The sequence below is a fragment of the Culex pipiens genome, chromosome 3 (genome assembly GCF_016801865.2).
Source record: "Culex pipiens pallens isolate TS chromosome 3, TS_CPP_V2, whole genome shotgun sequence".
NCBI classification, from domain to species: Eukaryota; Metazoa; Arthropoda; class Insecta; order Diptera; family Culicidae; genus Culex; species Culex pipiens.
Window position 1 is genome coordinate 120,349,181 of NC_068939.1, and position 19,792 is coordinate 120,368,972.

General features: G+C 36.1%; 3 protein-coding genes across 4 annotated transcripts in view; 1 reads left to right on the forward strand and 2 right to left on the reverse strand.

Moving 5' to 3' along the window:
- LOC120413939 (CDC42 small effector protein homolog) overlaps positions 1-19,216 on the forward strand; it is a 135,618-nt gene extending 116,402 nt beyond the window's left edge. For both annotated transcript variants that reach the window (XM_052709575.1, XM_039574938.2), the window contains 3 exons: positions 8,664-8,924; positions 18,353-18,459; positions 18,535-19,216. In XM_052709575.1, coding sequence (XP_052565535.1) covers positions 8,783-8,924; positions 18,353-18,459; positions 18,535-18,543 — 258 coding nt within the window. In that variant the 5' untranslated portion in view covers positions 8,664-8,782 and the 3' untranslated portion in view covers positions 18,544-19,216. The remainder of the gene's footprint in view (positions 1-8,663; positions 8,925-18,352; positions 18,460-18,534) is intronic.
- LOC120413966 (uncharacterized) lies at positions 2,203-2,876 on the reverse strand. The gene is made up of 2 exons (XM_039574972.2): positions 2,740-2,876; positions 2,203-2,680 (listed from the first exon to the last, which is right to left on the reverse strand). Exons 1-2 carry the CDS (start codon positions 2,745-2,747, stop codon positions 2,203-2,205), a joined length of 486 nt encoding a protein of 161 aa, XP_039430906.1. The 5' UTR covers positions 2,748-2,876.
- LOC120413967 (geminin-like) lies at positions 2,790-3,897 on the reverse strand. The gene is made up of 3 exons (XM_052709957.1): positions 3,878-3,897; positions 3,015-3,394; positions 2,790-2,928 (listed from the first exon to the last, which is right to left on the reverse strand). Coding segments are annotated over exons 1-3 (402 nt in total). The 3' UTR covers positions 2,790-2,926.
- Positions 19,217-19,792: the final 576 nt, after the last annotated feature.

Below are 19,792 nucleotides of genomic sequence, written 5' to 3' on the forward strand. Positions count from 1 at the left end.
ACCTGGATTGATATGGACTACACTGAAAAAAAATGATACAAGGTAAAAAAAAATTGGTGATTTTTGATTAAACTTTTTATCACTAAAACTTGATTTGCAAAAAAACACTATTTTTTTCATTTTTTGATATGTTTTAGAGGACAACAAATGCCAACTTTTCAGAAATTTCCAGGTTGTGCAAAAAATCTTTGAGCGAGTTATGATTTTTTTTTAATCAATACTGATTACTACGAATAGTCTACGAACAAAAAAAAGTGTAAAGCCCTTAATTTTTAAACGAAAATTTAAACATGAACAGATTTAAAAAAAATCAAAACAGCTAATTTCCGCAGCAAAATATATGTCACGCTTGAGCTTGAGCATAGCCTTCCACTTTGTTTATGTTTACAGCTGTAGTGCAGATGCATTAGTGAGGAGCAGTGGGGAGCATTCGAAAATCACGTTACGCATTCTGTCTTTTCAGCACCCAGGTTATAGCCATTTTTAGGTAACTTTTTTGAAAATAGTCGCAGTTTTTCATTTTTTTTTTAATTAGTGCACATGTTTGCCCATCTTTGAAAAAAATATTTTTAAAAAGCTGAGAAAATTCTCTATATTTAGCTTTTTTGAACTTTGTTGATACGACCCTTAGTTGCTGAGATATTGCAATGCAAAGGTTTAAAAACAGGAAAATTGATGTTTTCTAAGTCTCACCCAAAAAATCCATCTTTTTCTAATGTCGATATCTCAGCAACTATTGTTCCGATTTAAAACATGAAACATTCGTGAAATTTTCCGATCTTTTCGAAAAAAATGAAAAACTGCGACTATTTTCAAAAAAGTTACCTAAAAATGGCTATAACTTGAAAACGGTGCACTTTATCAAAATTTCTCTGAAGTACTTTTTGATTGAAAATTTGATTTTACATCGAAAAATGAAGTTGAAAAATTGTTGCGACCAATATTTCGATTTTTTTAAAAAATCAGTATTGATTAAAAAAAATCATAACTCGCTCAAAGATTTTTTGCACAACCTGGAAATTTCTGATAAGTTGGCATTTTATGTCCTATAAAACATATCAAAAAATGAAAAAAAAATAAAAATAGTGTTTTTTTGCAAATCAAGTTTTAGTGATAAAAAGTTAAATAAAAAATCACCAAATTTTTTTACCGTGTATCTTTTGTTTTCAGTGTAGTCTGTATCCATACCTACAACTTTGCCCAAGACATCAAATCGATCAAAAAATTCCTTTAAAAGATACAGATTTTGGAATTTTCATACATAATTTTTGTATGGACAGCTGCCAAATTTGTATGGAAAATGATATGGACAAACTGATAATGCAAAATGGCTTCTTTGGGCATACCGAAGGCACCAGAAAAGTTTCAGCAGGATTAAAAAATACAAAAATTAAAATTGAAGAAAAAAGACCGATTTCGTAGAGAATTGCTCTGTAGCATAATAGCTAAATTTAGAAAAAAAAAACTAGGTAGCAAGTATAAGGCCAACTTAAAAAAAAAAAAACAAACAAAGACCGTTGCAAATATATTTTCAAAAGTTCATTTGTGCAAAAAATATTTTTTTCGTCAAAACTTAAGTTTTGTGATGTTAGGGGTAACTTGATCCCCTTTTCAAAATGTTGAAGAAATTCAATGTTTATCTCACCCCCCCCCCCCCCCACCCCCTTCCTTCGCCTTTGGCCAGAGGCAAGGGACATTAACTGTAAAGAATATTTGCAACGGCCTAATTAAAGAATATAAAAAACAAAAATACTAATGAGCGAGTTGTGGCACTTTAACCACGCCAACAATGTCCCGAGCATTTGTGGAAATACAATGTCCCATCCCTGAGGGACCTGGAGCACCAGAACTTCTTAGCATAGTGCCAACACTGAAAGATTTTCTTCAGGAGTGAGGCCAATATTTTGGAATGTCTGAGCAGGCTAAATGGAGCACCCGCCGTCGAACAGTTTGTGTTTTTTCTACAATGTATTTATTATGGAGCGAGGTGTCAAAACTGCTCTCGACGGCGGGTGCTCCGTTCCCCGGGGGAGGGGGTCCCGAACGTGTTCTCGATCAACTGCGAAATGTCAAGGCATGAAAAGGATAAGCTGTCCGTCGACTTCGGCCCGAAATTACGCAATCTCGGGAATGATCTGCCGGACGTGCTCATGGGCCCTTCCGGGAACCGAACCAGGGGGGGCTTGCGTTGATGGTAGATCTTCAAATGCATATCAAAGAACTTTTTCTCGGTTCAAAACTCCGCATCGCAACCACTCCGCCGTGTAGTTGGCGGAAGCCGGATCGTGCACCGCCGCCACGTCCTGCTCGAGCCGTTCTTCGAGTCGTACATCTGGTCACACGAGGCGATCGCGAATGACCGCCGAGGGGAAACATCTCACGCACTGTGGACGCTTGAAGCTCTTCTACTCGATCGGATACACCGCCTTGGTGTTCTTCCGGATCATCAATAGGTGACGGAACGTTTCGGAACAAGAGCGGCACTGAGCAGTTGTCCAGCCGGATGTAGTTGTGCTCCTCTTCGGGAGAGTCATGCTCGTTGTTCCAGCAAAGTATCGTAACGTCGTACTTGTAGCGGTTCATCGGGCTTCCCTCCAACGATCCCGATCCCGATCCCGGACGTTCGGCCTTCATCTTCATGGCAGCAGCGAATGCAGCCAGGTTGAAAGGATCCATCAACCTGCAATGTTTTTTTCTTTAGTTTCAATTTACACCTCAATCCCCACCAACTAAACTTACCTGTACATCTTCCTAGATAATCATCCGCGCCGTTCTCCATCTGGGCCAGTAGCAGGCCTCCTTCCGGAATCTAACCATACTCGTCCTTCCGCCCGTTTCCTGAACATGTCTTACGGTTGGCTAGAGATTAGCCGCAAATCGCGACCGACACCTTAGGTCATGAATGAAGGTCTGGCAGTGAGCAGCATCCTGAAAATCGTTCAAATGTAACTACATATTTACAAAAATAAATCAAGAGAGAGAGAGAGAGAGAGAGAGGAACTCTTCCAACTCACAGCGAATCGTCGTCGCTGTCGCTCGGTACTTCCGGCACAACGCCGCTGTCATCTTCCAGGCTAGTTCCGCCGCCGTGCTTCCCAAACGCAGCTCTATCTCGGCTTCGTCCTCCTGCAGCAGCTCGGTCAGCACTTCGACGATATTGCGCGATTCTTGCAGCATCTGTTTAGACGTGCTGAGTTCCTCCTTGAGCGACGAAAGCTGCTCGTACAGGTCCATGTTCTCCGAGAGGGATTCCTGGAGGGCGGCGCGTCGCTTCTCGGCCAGCACCTCCCAGTACTGCTGGCTGGGACCTTCGGCCGAGGTCAGGTCCTCCTCGGTGATGGTAGGTTTCGAGCCGAACGCCTTCTCCGGTGATGTCTGGCTCGACTGCGACCGCCTTCAAGGCCAACAGCCACCGCCTCCACCTCGGAAGTCAATTTTCACGCACTTTCCTCATCACCAGGAAACAAACAAACCGGCACAGCGTGGACCGTACATCGATTTCGAAGCGAACCTTTCCGGAAAGGATTTAACCGGCGTTTAATATGACGTTCCGACGACGATTCCGCGATTAAACAAAAAAAAAACATGGTTTGACATTTCGAGCTGGCAGTTCTCGCTGTCAAAACCGAGGCGAGAAAGAGAAAAACGATCATGGCGGCCGCTGTCACGCTGGTAGTAAGCGATTCAAAAAATGTATGGGGGAAATCAATTTAAATTCAATATTTCCCAAATTAAAGACCGGTTAGGGATGAAATTTGACCTGGTGAAAGCTAATTTTTTTTTGAACCAGCAGGTCAAATTTTGTCATCCTGCGATTCGTAGTTGCTGAGATATTCACAAAAAAGAAAAATTCTCAGAACAAATTTGAATTTCTTACCACCAAACGAACAGCGCCATCTATGAGAAATTTTGGCCCGTCGGGTAATCCATTATTTCTCCTCCACCGCACTCGCGCAAACTTTAAATTAAATTAATTTAGCAAAACGAGCTCCCATTTGCGACCAGTTTTGTTGCGGTGCTGCTGCTGCTGGACAACTTCAGGACAAACCAGTCAAAGACTCTGAAGACTGGATTTGGGTCACCCAAGGTTGGGTCGATTGTGTGTTTTGTATCCTAACCTTGATCTAGCTAAACGGGTATTAGATGAGAGCGTTCGATTTAGTTTTGCAGCTCTGTTTAATGTCTATATTTGCATGTACATAGAAAAAAAAAATCGTGGTAATATTACATCTGGGATGGGGTACATCTTTTATGTCAGAAAATAGGTGTAATTTTACCTCTGGAAATGTGTAATTTTACCACATTTCTGGTGTAACGTCACTTTTTCAGTCTAAAATGAGGTAAAATTACATCATAAAAGAGGTAATATTCAACCTTCCAAAATTACAGCTTCCAAATTTACATTATTTTTTTCTGTGTACTTTGTCCGCGGCGGAATGAAGTCAGGCGCTTAAATTGGATCTAGTGGCGATCAATACTGAACCAGCTGGGTGCAGTAGAGAGTCTCGATGATGGAAGAAGCACTTGAACTAGAAACTAGAACAGGTCAGTGGATTATTTCCATTGCATCCAGTTTTGCTTTCCTTCCACTGAGAAAAATCACTCGAAAAATGAGCTTCTAAAATACCTCATCTAGACCTACCTTCACGTATACATATCGACTCAGAATCAAATACTGACAAATTTCTATGGGTGGGGTAAACGACGATTCAAACCCATCACCAACAGCAAAGACTGGCGCCTTAGCCAGCTCGGCCATTACACCGATGAAGAATAGAATGAATAAACGCATATATGAGCATGACATTTCGGTCAAGTATCACAGAAAAAAAAATGATGGTAATATTCATCAGGAAATGGTGACAGATTTTGTGGCAAAATAAATGATAAATTTTACCCCAGAAAATGATGAATTTTCATCAGTTTTTGATGAATATTCATCAGGTTCACATTTTTACACATTTTTATGTAATATTACACAAATAAAGAGGTAATATTCAACCTACCAAATTTTCAATATTCCAAAATTCAACTTTTTTTCTGTGTAGGTTTCCCATACTGATGGGCTACATATTTCAGGGTGTAATATTACATACAATTTCATGAAATAATGCAAAATTAATTTTACACCCAGGCTTTTTACATGCTGCTGGATTACTACTTTTTTTGCTGTTTTCTTCATAAAAAAACGTGACTTGTAGACGCCTTCCAAAGTACCAGCACAGATAAAAAAAAATATGGTAATATTCATCAGGAAATGATGACAGATTTTGAGGCAAAAAATTGATTAATTTTACCCAAGAAAATGATGAATTTTCATCAGTTTTTGATGAATATTCATCAGGTTCACATTTTTACACATTTTTTATGCAATACAAGCTCTTCCCGGCAAACTTCGTCTTGCCCTTTTTAATTTTCCTGACGTTTAATGCTTGTTTGCTAATTCAGCCTCCTGTGATCAAAATTTGATTTTACGTTACTTTTCCCATACAATCTGCAGACCTTCCGGAATCGGTTCCAGAGTGGCCAAAGTTGTTACTTTTTGGCGTAAGAACCTTCCTTGGGCTTATACGAACCCAACGCAACAAAGACCACCTCGATCCGACTCTCCGTATTGAACTGATTCGCGTTCGAACAAAACCGTCGAAATTTTTTATATATATAGATTACTCAAAAAAAAGGTAATATTCAACCTACCAAATTTTCAACATTCCAAAATTCAACTTTTTTTCTGTGTAGTTTAAAAAAATCAGTTTAAAGTGTAATATTTTTTTCAACGAAAAAAAAAACAACTACACAGAAAAAGAAGTTTACAAGATTACCAAACTCTCATAAGATTACGAAAATCTTCAGGGGGTTTCGACCTTATGAAAGTCTGCACAAATCTTTTAAAACTTTCAATGTTTTAATATGTATTTAAGTCTTCTGTAGAATTCAAGTTAAAATAAAACATGTTTTCTAGTCATCAAACCATTTTTAAAAATTGATTGACTTTAGTTCGGGAAAAACTTATATGATCAATCTGTTTATGAACCCTTAGAAGTTTGATGCTGTGAAGCTTTTTGCCTTAATATTTTCAAAATCAGACATGTTTTTTTTTCTTTTTCTAAACTAACCTTCTTTAAATTTGACTCGTACTCCAGCTTTTTAGAAATTTACAACTCCAACACTGTTATTCCAACTTCTAAGAATTTGACGACTCCAACTCCGGGTTCTCAAACAATACCCGACTCCAAATTTACGGTAGTGTAGCCTCTTAGTAACATCATTTTTACTAGAAAACTTAAAGTTATCTGATAAATTGAAGACTATTTAATTGCATACTGATTTGGAGACTCCAAGACATGTTGACTTTCGAAGCCTATTCTTGTAGACTTTTTGAAAACTTGTAGACTTGAAGAGAAAAAAGGCATTTAAGATATTGTATATATTCGAAGACATGAAGTTTAAAACTCTTGTAGACCGTGAATCTTATGAGCTTTCAAAGGTTTGTAGATTTATATCTTATAAGATAATATCATAATATCTTGAAGGTTTGTTTTCACGTGAATAATTGTAGACTTGGTGGCTTAGAGACTTTCTATACTAAATTTTCAACTGAAATTTTTAGGTTTGTAGACTTTTGAAGACATGTGAATTACAGATCCCTTATAAGGGTAATATACCCTTTATAATCAAACACCTATCTTCGTCATAGAGAGATTTTGATGCTCGATTAAAGCTTCAAAAGTTTAAGGCTATAAACTCACTAGCAACATCACCGCCTCGAGTAAGCACGCGAATGTATGCCACTTACTGGCCAAAAAGATCAAATTTAATGCACTTTTGACCATAATTTCTATTTCGCGAGACCATTTCTCATCATTTTTTTGGCACACACAACCGCATGCAAGATGAGAGCTTAACTGCTTAACGAAAGTCGCCATCAATATCTTTTCAATTGCGCTAACGTTTTCAAAGCGCTTAAGATATAAAATTGCTTCCAACTACCGGCAACATGTTCTTTTGAACATTAGTTAGTCACTCACTGGAAAAATAATCCCGAAACATGTAAATAATTAGCAAGCGCCATCAAAAAAATAATCGCGCCAAGTCTTTTTACATTTGACTTTTGACGACCCATTCCAATCGAAGGCTGAAGAAAACCGAGCGAGAAGCGAAGGCAAGTAAAGAACAAAGGGTGGCCACCAACACCACCAGCAGCGCAACCAGTGATGCCAGGAAACTTTCTCTATAAATGCCACTTTTCGTGAGTGTTCGCTTAAAATTTCGTCACAAATGGCAGCACTAAGCAGACCCAAAAGAGCGCTGGAAGAAAAAAGAACTAAGCTGAAAATAGAAAAATGGGCGTGGCCCAGTGCATTCTCGTCAGATTAGAATACATTTGGGAAATTTTTTTTTTTAAATGCTTGTAAAATGAATAGAATGACTTTTAGTATAAGTGAAAATAAACAGAAATGTTCACAAAAAGTTGCTCAACTCGTGGTGTACTTGGTTTTATTAAATTTCATGGAACACTCCAGATTATCCAGCATCATTCAAACACGACCGTTTATAAGGCTTAAAATGGGTATATTAACCCTACGTATGAAAACTTAAAGATTTGTAAACTTGAAATTTTGAAGATAGGAAGATTTGAAGTAATCCGTGCCTAAATCTGGAAAACTCAAATACTAGCAGTATTAAAATGTAATAATTTAAATAGAACTCAAAATGTTCATGAATGCTCTTTTACTAGCAAATAAACAATTTTTAATTGACCAACCCTTCCATTCTCTCACTGTTTACAAACAGTTCCGCCTAGGGCGGAGAACGTAACCCAAGTCATAACCCCTAGACAAAAACAAGTCTCGTTGGCTTAGGGTTTAACGATCACACGCAGATCGCACGCCCCAGGGGCTGAGGGCCAAAGATAAAGCGATTCTTGTTGGCCTCTCCCTCATCCTCCACCTAGCAAGTCTTGAGAGCCACAATGTCTGCGATCGCGCCAGTTCTTTGTCTGCGGAGTAGGGGGTTTCTCTCGTTCTTTCTAAAGTATAGTGTACCAGTAAAAGTATGCTCAACCTCAGTGTAGAAAATGTTAATGTCTGACCCTGAAAGCATAACCAGAGCCAGAGTTCGTGCGGAGGTTTTGGTTTGGTTGTGCTGGCTGGTTGATATTGGCACAACTTGGAAGGGGGTTCTTAATATATAGTAATTTTTACGATGATATATTTGGATAATATTGGAGAGGTAATTTTGAAGACTTTATATTGTTAAAACATTTGGAAACATTAAAGACTTTGGTTATTAAATAGGCTAAAAATTGTATTATTAAGATAACTTTCAAGAATTTAAATTTATTTGAGCACCCCTGCAGCTAAAAGCTTCCGCCACAGAGTTGGTAGTCAGTGTTGTGGCACAAGAAATGCTCTGTTCTGTCTGTTTATGACCACAAACACGCGGCTCACTTGCCAACGAGTAACGAGGGGGAAGATGACCATAGTGATCTCTGGCCAAGATACCAAGCCACCCCAAGGTCGTCAAGCAAAGCGTAGTGTGTACTGTACAGACAAAAGGAAGTCGTCGGACCAAGGCGTAAATTATGATCCCCCTCCTTATTTGAAGACGCGCACAATGCACCTGATTTCAATATTAATTCTTTGTTTTTTCCTCTTTTTCAGAACACCAACAGCACCAACTAGTAGCGTGTCCAACTAGAACTTCCTTATTTGAGGCAGTCGGACGCGGGCCCGACGCCGCAAACTCATCCAGGGTGGAGAGAAAACTGAAGAGCGGCAAGATGGCCAGCACGGGCGATATCTGGCTGCAGTGGTTCTCGTGCTGTTTCCACCAGCCGCAGAGCCCGCGGCGAAGGCGCCACCACCAGCGGCTGCGGATAGACCGGTCTATGATCGGCAACCCCACCAACTTTGTGCACACAGGTTAGTTTAAAAAAAAAGGGGATAGAGCAATTCTTCACGACAACCAGCTTAGCTGAAACTTTTTGGCTATCCTATAATCAAAGAAGGCATTTTGCATCATACAAGTATCCATAAAATGTTGGCAGCTGTCCATACTAAAATGGGTTTTAGATATTCGAAAATATGTTTCTTGAGAAGGGATTTTCTGATCGATTTTGTTTCTTAGGGAAAATAGTAGTTTAGGCAACAAGTTGCAAAAAGAGGATTTTTTCAGCACGAGTCATACATTTATCCAACGAGGTTCACCGAGGTCGTAAAGTAGAACTTTTCAGCATTTATTTTGAAAAGCGTTGCTAATTGATCTGTTATTTTTGTACAGAAAAGTAGGCTATTTCGTCGTTCAAGAATGACAGGGAAAGTAAGTAGTTTCACGACGGAATTGCAAAAAAGCATCTTTTGATTCTTTTGAACCATATGAAGGATATGAAATTTTATTTTTCAGTATTGAAAATCTACCTAAAAAATTCCGAGATATCACGAGTGGAATAATGATGGCTAGTTCGATAACATAGGATAACACCAAGAAATTTTAATTTTACACAAAATTTAAACTTATGGAGGCTGTATTCAGCAATCAGCAATGTCCAAAACCAAGAAAATCGTAGGAAATTTTCTCAGCTTTTCAATAATATTTTTGCTGGGTTGCTTTCCCTTGAAGTTTTTTAACTCTCTACAACCCAACCCCGCCTCTAGGTGGACTTCAACATAAAAATTCGCCAAAAAATATTTATTCAACCATTTTTTGATCTTTAAAAAGCATTGGAAATAAGAACTCTTAAATTTAAGAAAATTTTAGGGTTGGAAGTGTGAGTTGTTTTATATGACTTTGCCAATGTTAAAAAAAATGGGGTAAATTTGGCTGTGTTTTTTACTAATACTTTCTTTATTATATGTAAAAATAAGTATGCAGTATTTTTGGATTGTCGCAAAATATGCCTGTAAGCATTTTTAAACAATATAAATGAAAATGGTTTCATTCTAGAATAAAAATGTGAAAATATGCAAAAAATCAAAAAGTGGCTGTAAAAAACATGAAAAAATTAAAAAGACAAAAGGATGATAAGCGTTAGTATAAGCCACATAAAAACAGAAACAAGCATTAACTAAACAAGATTAATGCAAATATAAATACCTAAAAATATAACAAGAAAAGCATAAAACAAGAGAAGTAAAGATTTTCGTAGAACAAAAATTGCTCAAAATGACCTCCTGAACAACGGAAAAATAAAAAAAAGAACAAAAAATTTGGGCAGTAGACAGTTAAATAAAAAAAAATACAATTATGTTGAAAAACTTGCCTAATAATGCCTATAACTTAAAACGATTAAAAATTTGATTTTGCATCTAAAAATGATTTTTGAAATTTTGTTTGAAAAATTATCGATTTTAAGTACAGTATTTGTTCGGTAACTGGGTGTTGTTTAACTGGGCTGCTTTTTGGCTGGGTGCCCGATAACTGGACTGTAGTCCAGTTAAAAAGAAGCCAAACGTCAAAAAACAAAAACAAGGCAAAAAGATTCAGGGGTCAGTGGATGCAAAAATCTATTTTACCAACTTAATATTCCTTATATGTTTTTGTTTTTTTGTTGTGAAATTGTATCTCGCATTCAAATAAAATTTAGAGCAAATGTTCTAGTAATAGTTATAAGTTACTTTTATTTTCATATTTTGAACAGCATTCGGTAATTGTGCCATTAGGGTACAATAACAAAATCGATTTCCCAGCACAGCAATTTTTCAATTCCTTTTGGGGTCCTAAACAACTTACTAAAGTTTTGAAACGATTGATTAAGTCCGCACTTTGCCATGCAAATTTTTATGGGAAAATAATTTTTTTTTATTTGATATTTAAAAAATCCACGTTTCACGCTATAATAAAACCGGACTCATAATGGGATGCTCTTAAAGGTGCTCTACAACTTTCCCGAAGAGGGTATGAAGCTAACTTGTTCTTGATACAGCGTCCTCAAATCTCATCAAAACGTGATATTCGAACAACTACACATTTCAGACCAGTTTTGGAAACGCTTTTCCTTTTTTTAGGAGCAAGTTAGCGCCATTTTCTCTTCGGGAAAGCTGTAGCGCACATTCCAAAGCAACCGAATATGAATCCGTTTTTAGTATAGCGCGAAACGTGGATTTTTGAAAAAAAAAAACAAGATCCAAAAAAAAAATTTCCCCATACTAATTTTCATACGCTTTGCCCAAAGTGTGGACTTAACCAATCGTTCCAAAGCTTTAGTTGTTGAGTTGTTTAGGACCCCAAAAGGAAATGAAAAGTAGCTGTGCTCACTAAATTTGGACAGCTTTACTGGGCCATGCTCTCAGCCCAGTATTTTCCGTGTACCATTTTTGGTGAAAAAAAAAACGAATCCCTTCTCAAGCTAAAATTTTTCGAGTATTCAGATTCCTATTTTGTGTAACCAGTCCGCAATTTCTTAAAATACATATTTTCTAGTTTTTGAAACAAAAATTTAGGACAAAAATTCGCAACATTGGATTTTTGGAAAAAAATGTTTACCAAAACATTTTTGATTACAGTTTTTAATATAAATTGAATTTGCAATCCTAAAGTGCTTTAAAGAATGTTTTATACCATGAACCGTTTTCGAGATATGGACACTTATAGTTTGATTTTAACTAAAAAATTACAGTTTCTCGTTATTTTTAAATAGCAACAATTTCTGAAAACAAAAAAAAATCCAAGGGTTGGTTCAGAAAATTTCCTGAATTTCGTCTAAGAAACATTTCAGTTTGGACCTCGTGTTACAGCGGATAAAAGAAAAATCAAACAGGAAAATTTAAATTTTCTAAATTTGGTGCTTTTTTTCCAGCAACTATAATGGTCCAATTTTCAATGCTGAAAATTTAAACTTTTCTGAAATTTTCTGGTTTCTTTGTCCACTAAAACATGTAGAAAAATATAAAATATAACAACGGATTGAGGAAATTTAATTTTCGTGACAGATTTTTTAATATCAACGTATCAAACGTATCAAAATTGTATGGGTACTTGGATGGGTGAACCAATTAATCAAAATTGCTTCTTTATCCAGGTTTTTAAGCGAAGATGGCGTTCGAATATTGAACGCCCGAAATGTCAAAATCGCGCAGTAGCACCAACATTAGAAAAAAAAAATGCGGCTGTCATGCCATGGCACACTTTTTTCGTAATGTTGGTACCACTGCGTGATTTTGACATTTTGGGCGTTCACCATTCGAACGCCATTTTCGCTTAAAAACCTGGATAGAAATGCACAAAATAGGCCGAATTTGTAGAGAATTGCTCATAGTAGCCCGGGCAGGTGGGAATAACAAAACGGAGGTCATTTCAATAACAAGCCCTGTTAAAATATCTGATTTTTCCTAAAAAAAACCACTTAGTCTAACAATTGTTATTGAACAGATCTTAGGGAGCGTTCTTTTATTACGTAACGCAAAAAATCGGATTTTAGACCCCCTCTCCCAAAATTTTCATACAAATTTAAAAAAAAAATGTATGGAGCGTAACACGGCCTCCGACCTCCCCTCCCCCCAACTGCGTTACGTAATAAAAGAACGCTCCTTTATGAGAGAGTAAGACAATAACAACTCAAAGTATCAACTATGGAAAATCATTCAATCATTGATCGCTTTATTCATTTACAAATGAGCAATTCTCTACAAAACCGGCCGATTTCGACCATTTTTATTTTTTGTATTTTTTTATTTGGCTCAAACTTTGTGGGGGCCTTCCCCATGACCAAAGAAGCCATTTTGCATCATTAGTTTGTCCATATAAATTTCCATACAAATTTGGCAGCTGTTCATACAAAAATGGTACGTAAATATTCGAAAATCCGTAACTTTTGAAGGAATTTTTTGATCAATTTGGTGTCTTCGGCAAAGTTGTAGGTATTGTTAAGGACTATTTAGAAAAAAATAGGTACACGGAAAAAAAAATTTCCCGATTTTTTTATTAACTTTTTTTTCACAAAAACTCAAATTCCCAAAATACGTATTTTTTGATTTTCGAGATTTTTTGATATGTTTTAGGGGACAAAAATCCGCAACTTTTGAGCTATAGAGAAACATGGTCAAAAAATCTGCCGCCGAGTTATGATTTTTTGAAAAACTGGTAATTTTTGGAAAAATATAAATTTCATACATAAAATTTTTTTGACCTCATTTTTTTATGCAAAATTGAATTTGCAATCGAAAATTACTTTACAGATTTTTTGATAAAGGGCCCCGTTTTCAAGTTATAGCCACCGAAAGTTTGATTTCAGCGAAATATTTGCAGTTTTTCGATTTTTAAAAATAGTGATTATGAGTGACCATTTCTGAAAATATTTTTTTTGAAAAGTTCAGAAAATTTGCTATAAAATTGTCTAAGAGACATTGAAGATTGGACCTCTGGTTGTTGAGATACAGCGGCTTAAAGAAAAAGAAACACGAAAATTGAAGTTTTCTAAGTCTCACCCAAACAGCCCACCATTTTCTAATGACGATATCTCAGCAATTAATGGTTCAATCACAGAGTAATCCAGAGGACGCAGTCCGAACAAATGTCATCGAATTTTGTGGCTGCGTTACGGTTGTTGTTGTTGGATCTACCTATAAGGGTAGCAGGCGTTATGTTTCTGAACGGATATTTGAATTGAATCTAGTAGCCAAGAATTAAAAATAATTGCCTGTCAAACTGACTTTTGTTTCGTTTTGAAAAAAAAATCTTTGACGGGCCGATCATGATTTTTTTTTTTGATTTGATGAAGGAGATAATCCGCCCGGCAAACTGACCTCGTCTCGGGGCCGGAAAGTCGGCTTTAAAGAAATGTCATGTTTTGCTGAGGGAGGAAATCAGCCAGGCTCGGATTGCGAAGAAATGTTTATGTTTTTTTCAATATGTTTGGCATATGTTTGAATATAATAAGGCAAATATAATTTTAAGCGGCTATACATTTAATTGATATAATGGGAATTGTTTCTTATTTTCAAATGAAAACCAAACGGAGGAAGTATAAAATACGCGGGACATGTTTCTTTGGGAGCTGCGGGGTTTTGATAGCAAGAAAACTGTTTAAATCACCACCTCCCCCCTCCAAGGCCGGGAACACAAGTGCAATGTATCACAAATCAATAGAATTCGGAACTTCGAGCGATGGCACTTTTGAGAGTCAATTCACAACTCTGGTCATTAAAAGTAAGCCAATACCTACTCGGAATTAACGTCTCGGTAGCTTTTCAATCAAGCAATTAATCAGCCACTGGCGACGTACGCAAACTTGTGCAAGCCAACTTTCCCATCTGCAAGACGTTAAGACGCCCTGCGGCTCGGTAAACGCCTTATCGAATATTTAACGGAAAAACTGATAACAGTTCGAAAGCAACCTAAAAATTATGAATTTTCAACTGATTGAGTCGGATTGAGTAATGTTTTAAATTTCTGACAAGTAAAACTGTCATTGAAAAAACGTAACGCCTCTGAAAATCCAGTGAACTAAGATAGCAAAGAAATAGCTTCTCATGCTAAGTTTTTCCTGAAGGGGGGATGTACCACGATGTACCGCGTAACGCAACCATAAATTAAATGCCAGTGCTCCCTCTGGATTACTCTGTGGTTCAATTTTCAATGTTGATACATGAAACATTCGTGAAATTTTCCGATCTTTTCGAAAAAAATATTTTGAAAAAAATTAAATCAAGACTAACATTTTAAAAGGGCCAAACATTGAATATTATGCCCATTTAAAATGTTAGACTTGATTTAATTTTTTTCAAAATATTTTTTTCGAAGAGATCGGAAAATTTCACGAATGTTTCATGTATTAACATTGAAAATTGAACCATTAATTGCTGAGATATCGTCATTAGAAAATGGTGGGCTGTTTGGGTGAGACTTAGAAAACTTCAATTTTCGTGTTTCTTTTTCTTTAAGCCGCTGTATCTCAACAACCAGAGGTCCAATCTTCAATGTCTCTTAGACAATTTTATAGCAAATTTTCTGAACTTTTCAAAAAAAAAATTTTTAGAAATGGTCACTCATGGTCACTATTTTTAAAAATCGCAAAACTGCAAATATTTCGCTGAAATCAAACTTTCGGTGGCTATATCTTGAAAACGGGGCCCTTTATCAAAAAATCTGTAAAGTAATTTTCGATTGCAAATTCAATTTTGCATAAAAAAATGAGGTCAAAAAAATTGTATGTATGAAATTTCGATTTTTTCCAAAAATCACCAGTTTTTCAAAAAATCATAACTCGGCGGCAGATTTTTTGACCATGTTTCTCTATAGCTCAAAAGTTGCGAATTTTTGTCCCCTAAAACATATCAAAAAATCTCGAAAATCAAAAAATACGTATTTTGGGAATTTGAGTTTTTGTGAAAAAAAAGTTAATAAAAAAATCGGGAAATTTTTTTTTCCGTGTACCTATTTTTTTCTAAATAGTCCTCAACAATACCTATAACTTTGCCGAAGACACCAAATTGATCAAAAAATTCCTTCAAAAGTTACAGATTTTCGAATATTTACGTACCATTTTTGTATGAACAGCTGCCAAATTTGTATGGAAATTTATATGGACAAACTAATGATGCAAAATGGCTTCTTTGGTCATAGGGAAGGCCCCCACAAAGTTTGAGCCAAATCAAAAAATACAAATAAAATCCATTTCCGGTTTTGGTAGAGAATTGCTCAAATCGAGTAAACCGTCAGCCAATGTTTACTGATTTCATTCAGCATTTCAATGTATGTTATATTTAATTGGAACCTAGCAATAATATTTAATTAGCTTGTAATAAGAAATCAATATCAAAATCATTTATTTACTAGCGCAAAAATTTATCTCACCAATTCCAAATTGAGTTACCGGGAACAATTTTTTCTTTGTTAATTTTCTGTAAAATTATTTTTTGTTTTTAACAGCTAATCTGGGTGTTTTAAATTATTAATTTAATTTTATTATTTTTTTAATTATTAAATTATTAAAACTTTTAATAACAAGTTCTGACCTGCCAATAACAGAACTTGAACTTTTCCAGTTATTTCTACCTGCTTGAGATAAAAAAAAAAACAAAAATGCTCGACTGCCGGTGTTCCATCAGCCTTATTTTTTCTACTGACAATAGCTCGGCAACTATCGATTTGATTCTTGATGTTCAGAAATGAAATCCACGCTCTATACAACAAATATTTTTTGTATGGACAATTGTCTATAAGGGAGGTGAGGCTGAGACTACACTCAATCCCCGGTGGTTGGTCACTTTTTCGATTGACACTTTTTTAGTTTGTACCCCGTTGGTTGGTCAAAGTCAAACTAAAAAGTGTCAAAAGATACGTTTGGTAGTGTGTGTGAACTCCGTGTAAAAGGGGTGTCAAACTAAAAAGTGACCCCGTTCGTTTGACAACAGTTGCACTATGGGCCATCCCTATACAAACAGGCGGCCAAATTTTTTTTTTGCTTTTTAAATGTTTTTTTCATACAAATTTGGGTAAATGTATGGTATTGAAATGGGGGTCTCGTGGCGCAGGGGTAGCGGCTTCGGCTGCCGATCCCGATGATGCTATGAGACGCGGGTTCGATTCCCGCCTTATCCACTGAGCTTCTATCGGATGGTGAAGTAAAACGTCGGTCCCGGTTTCTCCTGTCTCGTCAGAGGCGCTGGAGCAGAAATCCCACGTTAGAGGAAGGCCATGCCCCGGGGGGCGTAGTGCCAATAGTTTCGTTTTTTTCATGGTATTGAAATGGTATGCGTCGATTTTTATGACTTTTCATGTTTTTCAATAGTTAATTGTTTATAATAAATAGTATTTTCATACATTTGCAAGTTCAACAGAATTGCGTATATATTGTATTGCAAGTTTATATTATTAAATTATGGATAAGCTAATACATCCCCACTTCAAGGACACAACCCCTCCCCCCTCTTTCTTTCACCCCCCTCCCTCCCCTCCTCCCCACTAACAAAATTTTGTTAAGCGTAATAAATTCATTTTAAGTCAAATATTTATTATTTACTGCTGTGTGTTTCTTTTTGTAAGTCCATGCCATATAACTTGACCCTTACGGGCATAAATTGCGAATATTTTAATTGTTAAATCAAATAACAGAAAAATTAATTTTATTCAAAATATTAATTATGAAGTAAAACGATACAATACAACACATTTTCTTACTAATCCTAATGTTCTTGTTCATGAAAATTCATTTGATTATAGAGTTTCTGACGGCTTCAGGATTTGTTAAAGGTACTTTTTATGACGTGTTGTACTAACCAACATAGAACTTAAATGTGGATCAGTTTCATGGATTGATCGCAGAAATTCATCATGCTAAGTCAATATTTTGCTGAATACTTTTTTCGGAGTCAAACTGAGATTCTCCATTCTCCAGTTTCGCTTGAGAAACTTTTTTACTTTTTTACTACTTTACTTCTTGAAACCAGGTACTGATTTTTGAAGCGACGCAGTAAAATAAACGGGCGCATATGTAGATTGCAGCAAATTTTGATAAAACGTAAATGTTTAAATGGCATATCTCCGAAAACGCAAAAAATCGCAGGCTGGAAATTTCAGCAATGTTAGATTATGATCCAATCTTTCAAGTGATCTTAGTTTCATGTTTAGCATCGATTAGCAAAAAAAGTACTCGATTAACAAACACAAAAAAATAAGTTTTGTCAAAAAAATGCTCCAGTTATTCGATGAAAACTTCAGTTTTTGGTTTGGAAACAACATTTATCTACTAATAGTTTCAAAGCTCATCTCATTACCTTTCCAACGATGTATAATTGTCCTAGTAAAATATTTAAAATGGCTGAGCTATGTTAAAATTAAACAATCAGCCTTTTTTACGAAAAACGCTAGTTTTTTATTCCAATTTTTGACTTTCAGCTTTCGTATCTCCGTAATAAACAAACTTAGAGATTTGAAAATTTGGATTTTTCTTAGTTAGAATGTTTACTTTCGAGAAAAAAATACCAAAAAATATTTGGAGAAGGTCACTTTTTTTAAACTTGGCCACCCAATGTACCATAGTGAGTTGGTGTCAAAACATCGAGGTTTGAGTGTACCAGAAAAGTTTCCACGTGGTTTACGGATGGTCCCAAAGTGATAATCATAATTAAATTAAGATTTTTTTTGTTTTTTCCATGCTATTGGAAAAACAATGTTAGACAACTTCGGTAAAAACTTAAAACCACTTTCTACACAACACATACTCAAGTTGCAAACCAGCCATTTGTGCAACAAACTAACCGCCAAAAACCGAATCCACTCTAACTAATGACGGCGCGGCGCGGTACTTTTTAACTTTTGTGCAGCATTTGCTAATGAATCCACGCAACTCTATGATTGACCGCCATCTAAAAATGCAAACTTATACTCCTACCTACCTCCTTTTTACTTACAGGCCACATCGGATCCAACGACGTCGAGCTGACAACGAACCACCTTTCGGCGATACAGAACCAGATGCAGAGTAAAGGGGGCTACGAAATGAACTCGCTGAGACTGCAGGTAAGATTTTGGTTTCGGCCGCTCTAACTAAACGGACGCGGAATTAATTTTGCTTTTCTTTTTTTTTGTTGGCAGGCCTGCTGATAAGCGACGCCGTCCGTTAATTTATTATACACTGTAGTTTGTAAGGTGATTAATATTAAACATCGCAGTTGGGGCGGTTTTTTGACGAGGCAGCAGCAGCGGAGAATCGTTTAGTTTTAGCCACTAACAAAAATCAGAAGACGAAAAAACTGTAATTATTAATTAAGAGTGCGAGCTTCCGAACTGGAGAAAAGTGAAGAAGCGTTTTCGGTAGAGCTCCAACAAATTCGATGATTGCTGGTTAGTGTTAAGATTGTGTTTTAAAGAAGCCGATTTGCGCGCAGCTGCGAGTGAGAAAGTATGATAAAGCTAACATGCGTAGTTTGCGCGTTAAGACGAGTTCCAATCAAAAACTAATCCGTTGATGGTGCTTCACTAATTAATGATCTAAATAAAACAGAACGATTGCAAAGAGCCTGAAACAAATCGAGCTAGCACGTGTTTGATGAGTGAAATGCGTGCGTTTGAAAGTGTACATTACTTGTAAATATATGGTTCCTCTTTAACAAAAAAAATACGTTTAAGTTTATTAAAATTCGTTCAAAACACTGCCTTCCCTCAGATTGTAACGACTTTTAACAAAAATATCAAATAATGTTCATGAGTATGCCTTAACTAACTGATAGAAATGTAAAAACAACAACAACTGCAGGGTTGTTACGGACGGCGCGGGTCGCGCGGATGGCGCGTTTCGCGCGGATAGCGCGGATTTGGCGCGGATTTGCTGACTAATTTTGCTCAGGCGCGGATTTCGCGCGGATGGCAATTTTAATAAATAAATAGATAAAATTACTTTCAAGTTTGTTTTTTTTTCATTGAGTTGCAATTTCAATTTCTTATTAATAGATTTTTTTTTTGAAAATGATTGTTTGTATTTTCTTAGTACGAACCGTCGAAAAATTAAGATGAAGATTATGTAGAGATTATTTTTCAAATGTATGGTTGAGAATTTCTTAAATTTAATTATTACTACACTTAACTCATTTCTTAGTATATCCGGCTCTAAATATGTAATTTCTTTTGAGTTTTGAGTAATGTTTTTTTTAACCCTTATTTATTTTCAATTTTTTAGTGGATTTATTCAATTTGCCTTTGAATTGTAGATGGGATTTACCCGTAGAAATATTTTTCTAAATTTAAACATTCTTGGTGAAAAATAAAAAGATCAGAACATTCCAAAATTATTGCTCTATCATTCAAAATTCAAATTTCAAAAATTCGAAATTTTTTTTATATTTAATAGTTTTTT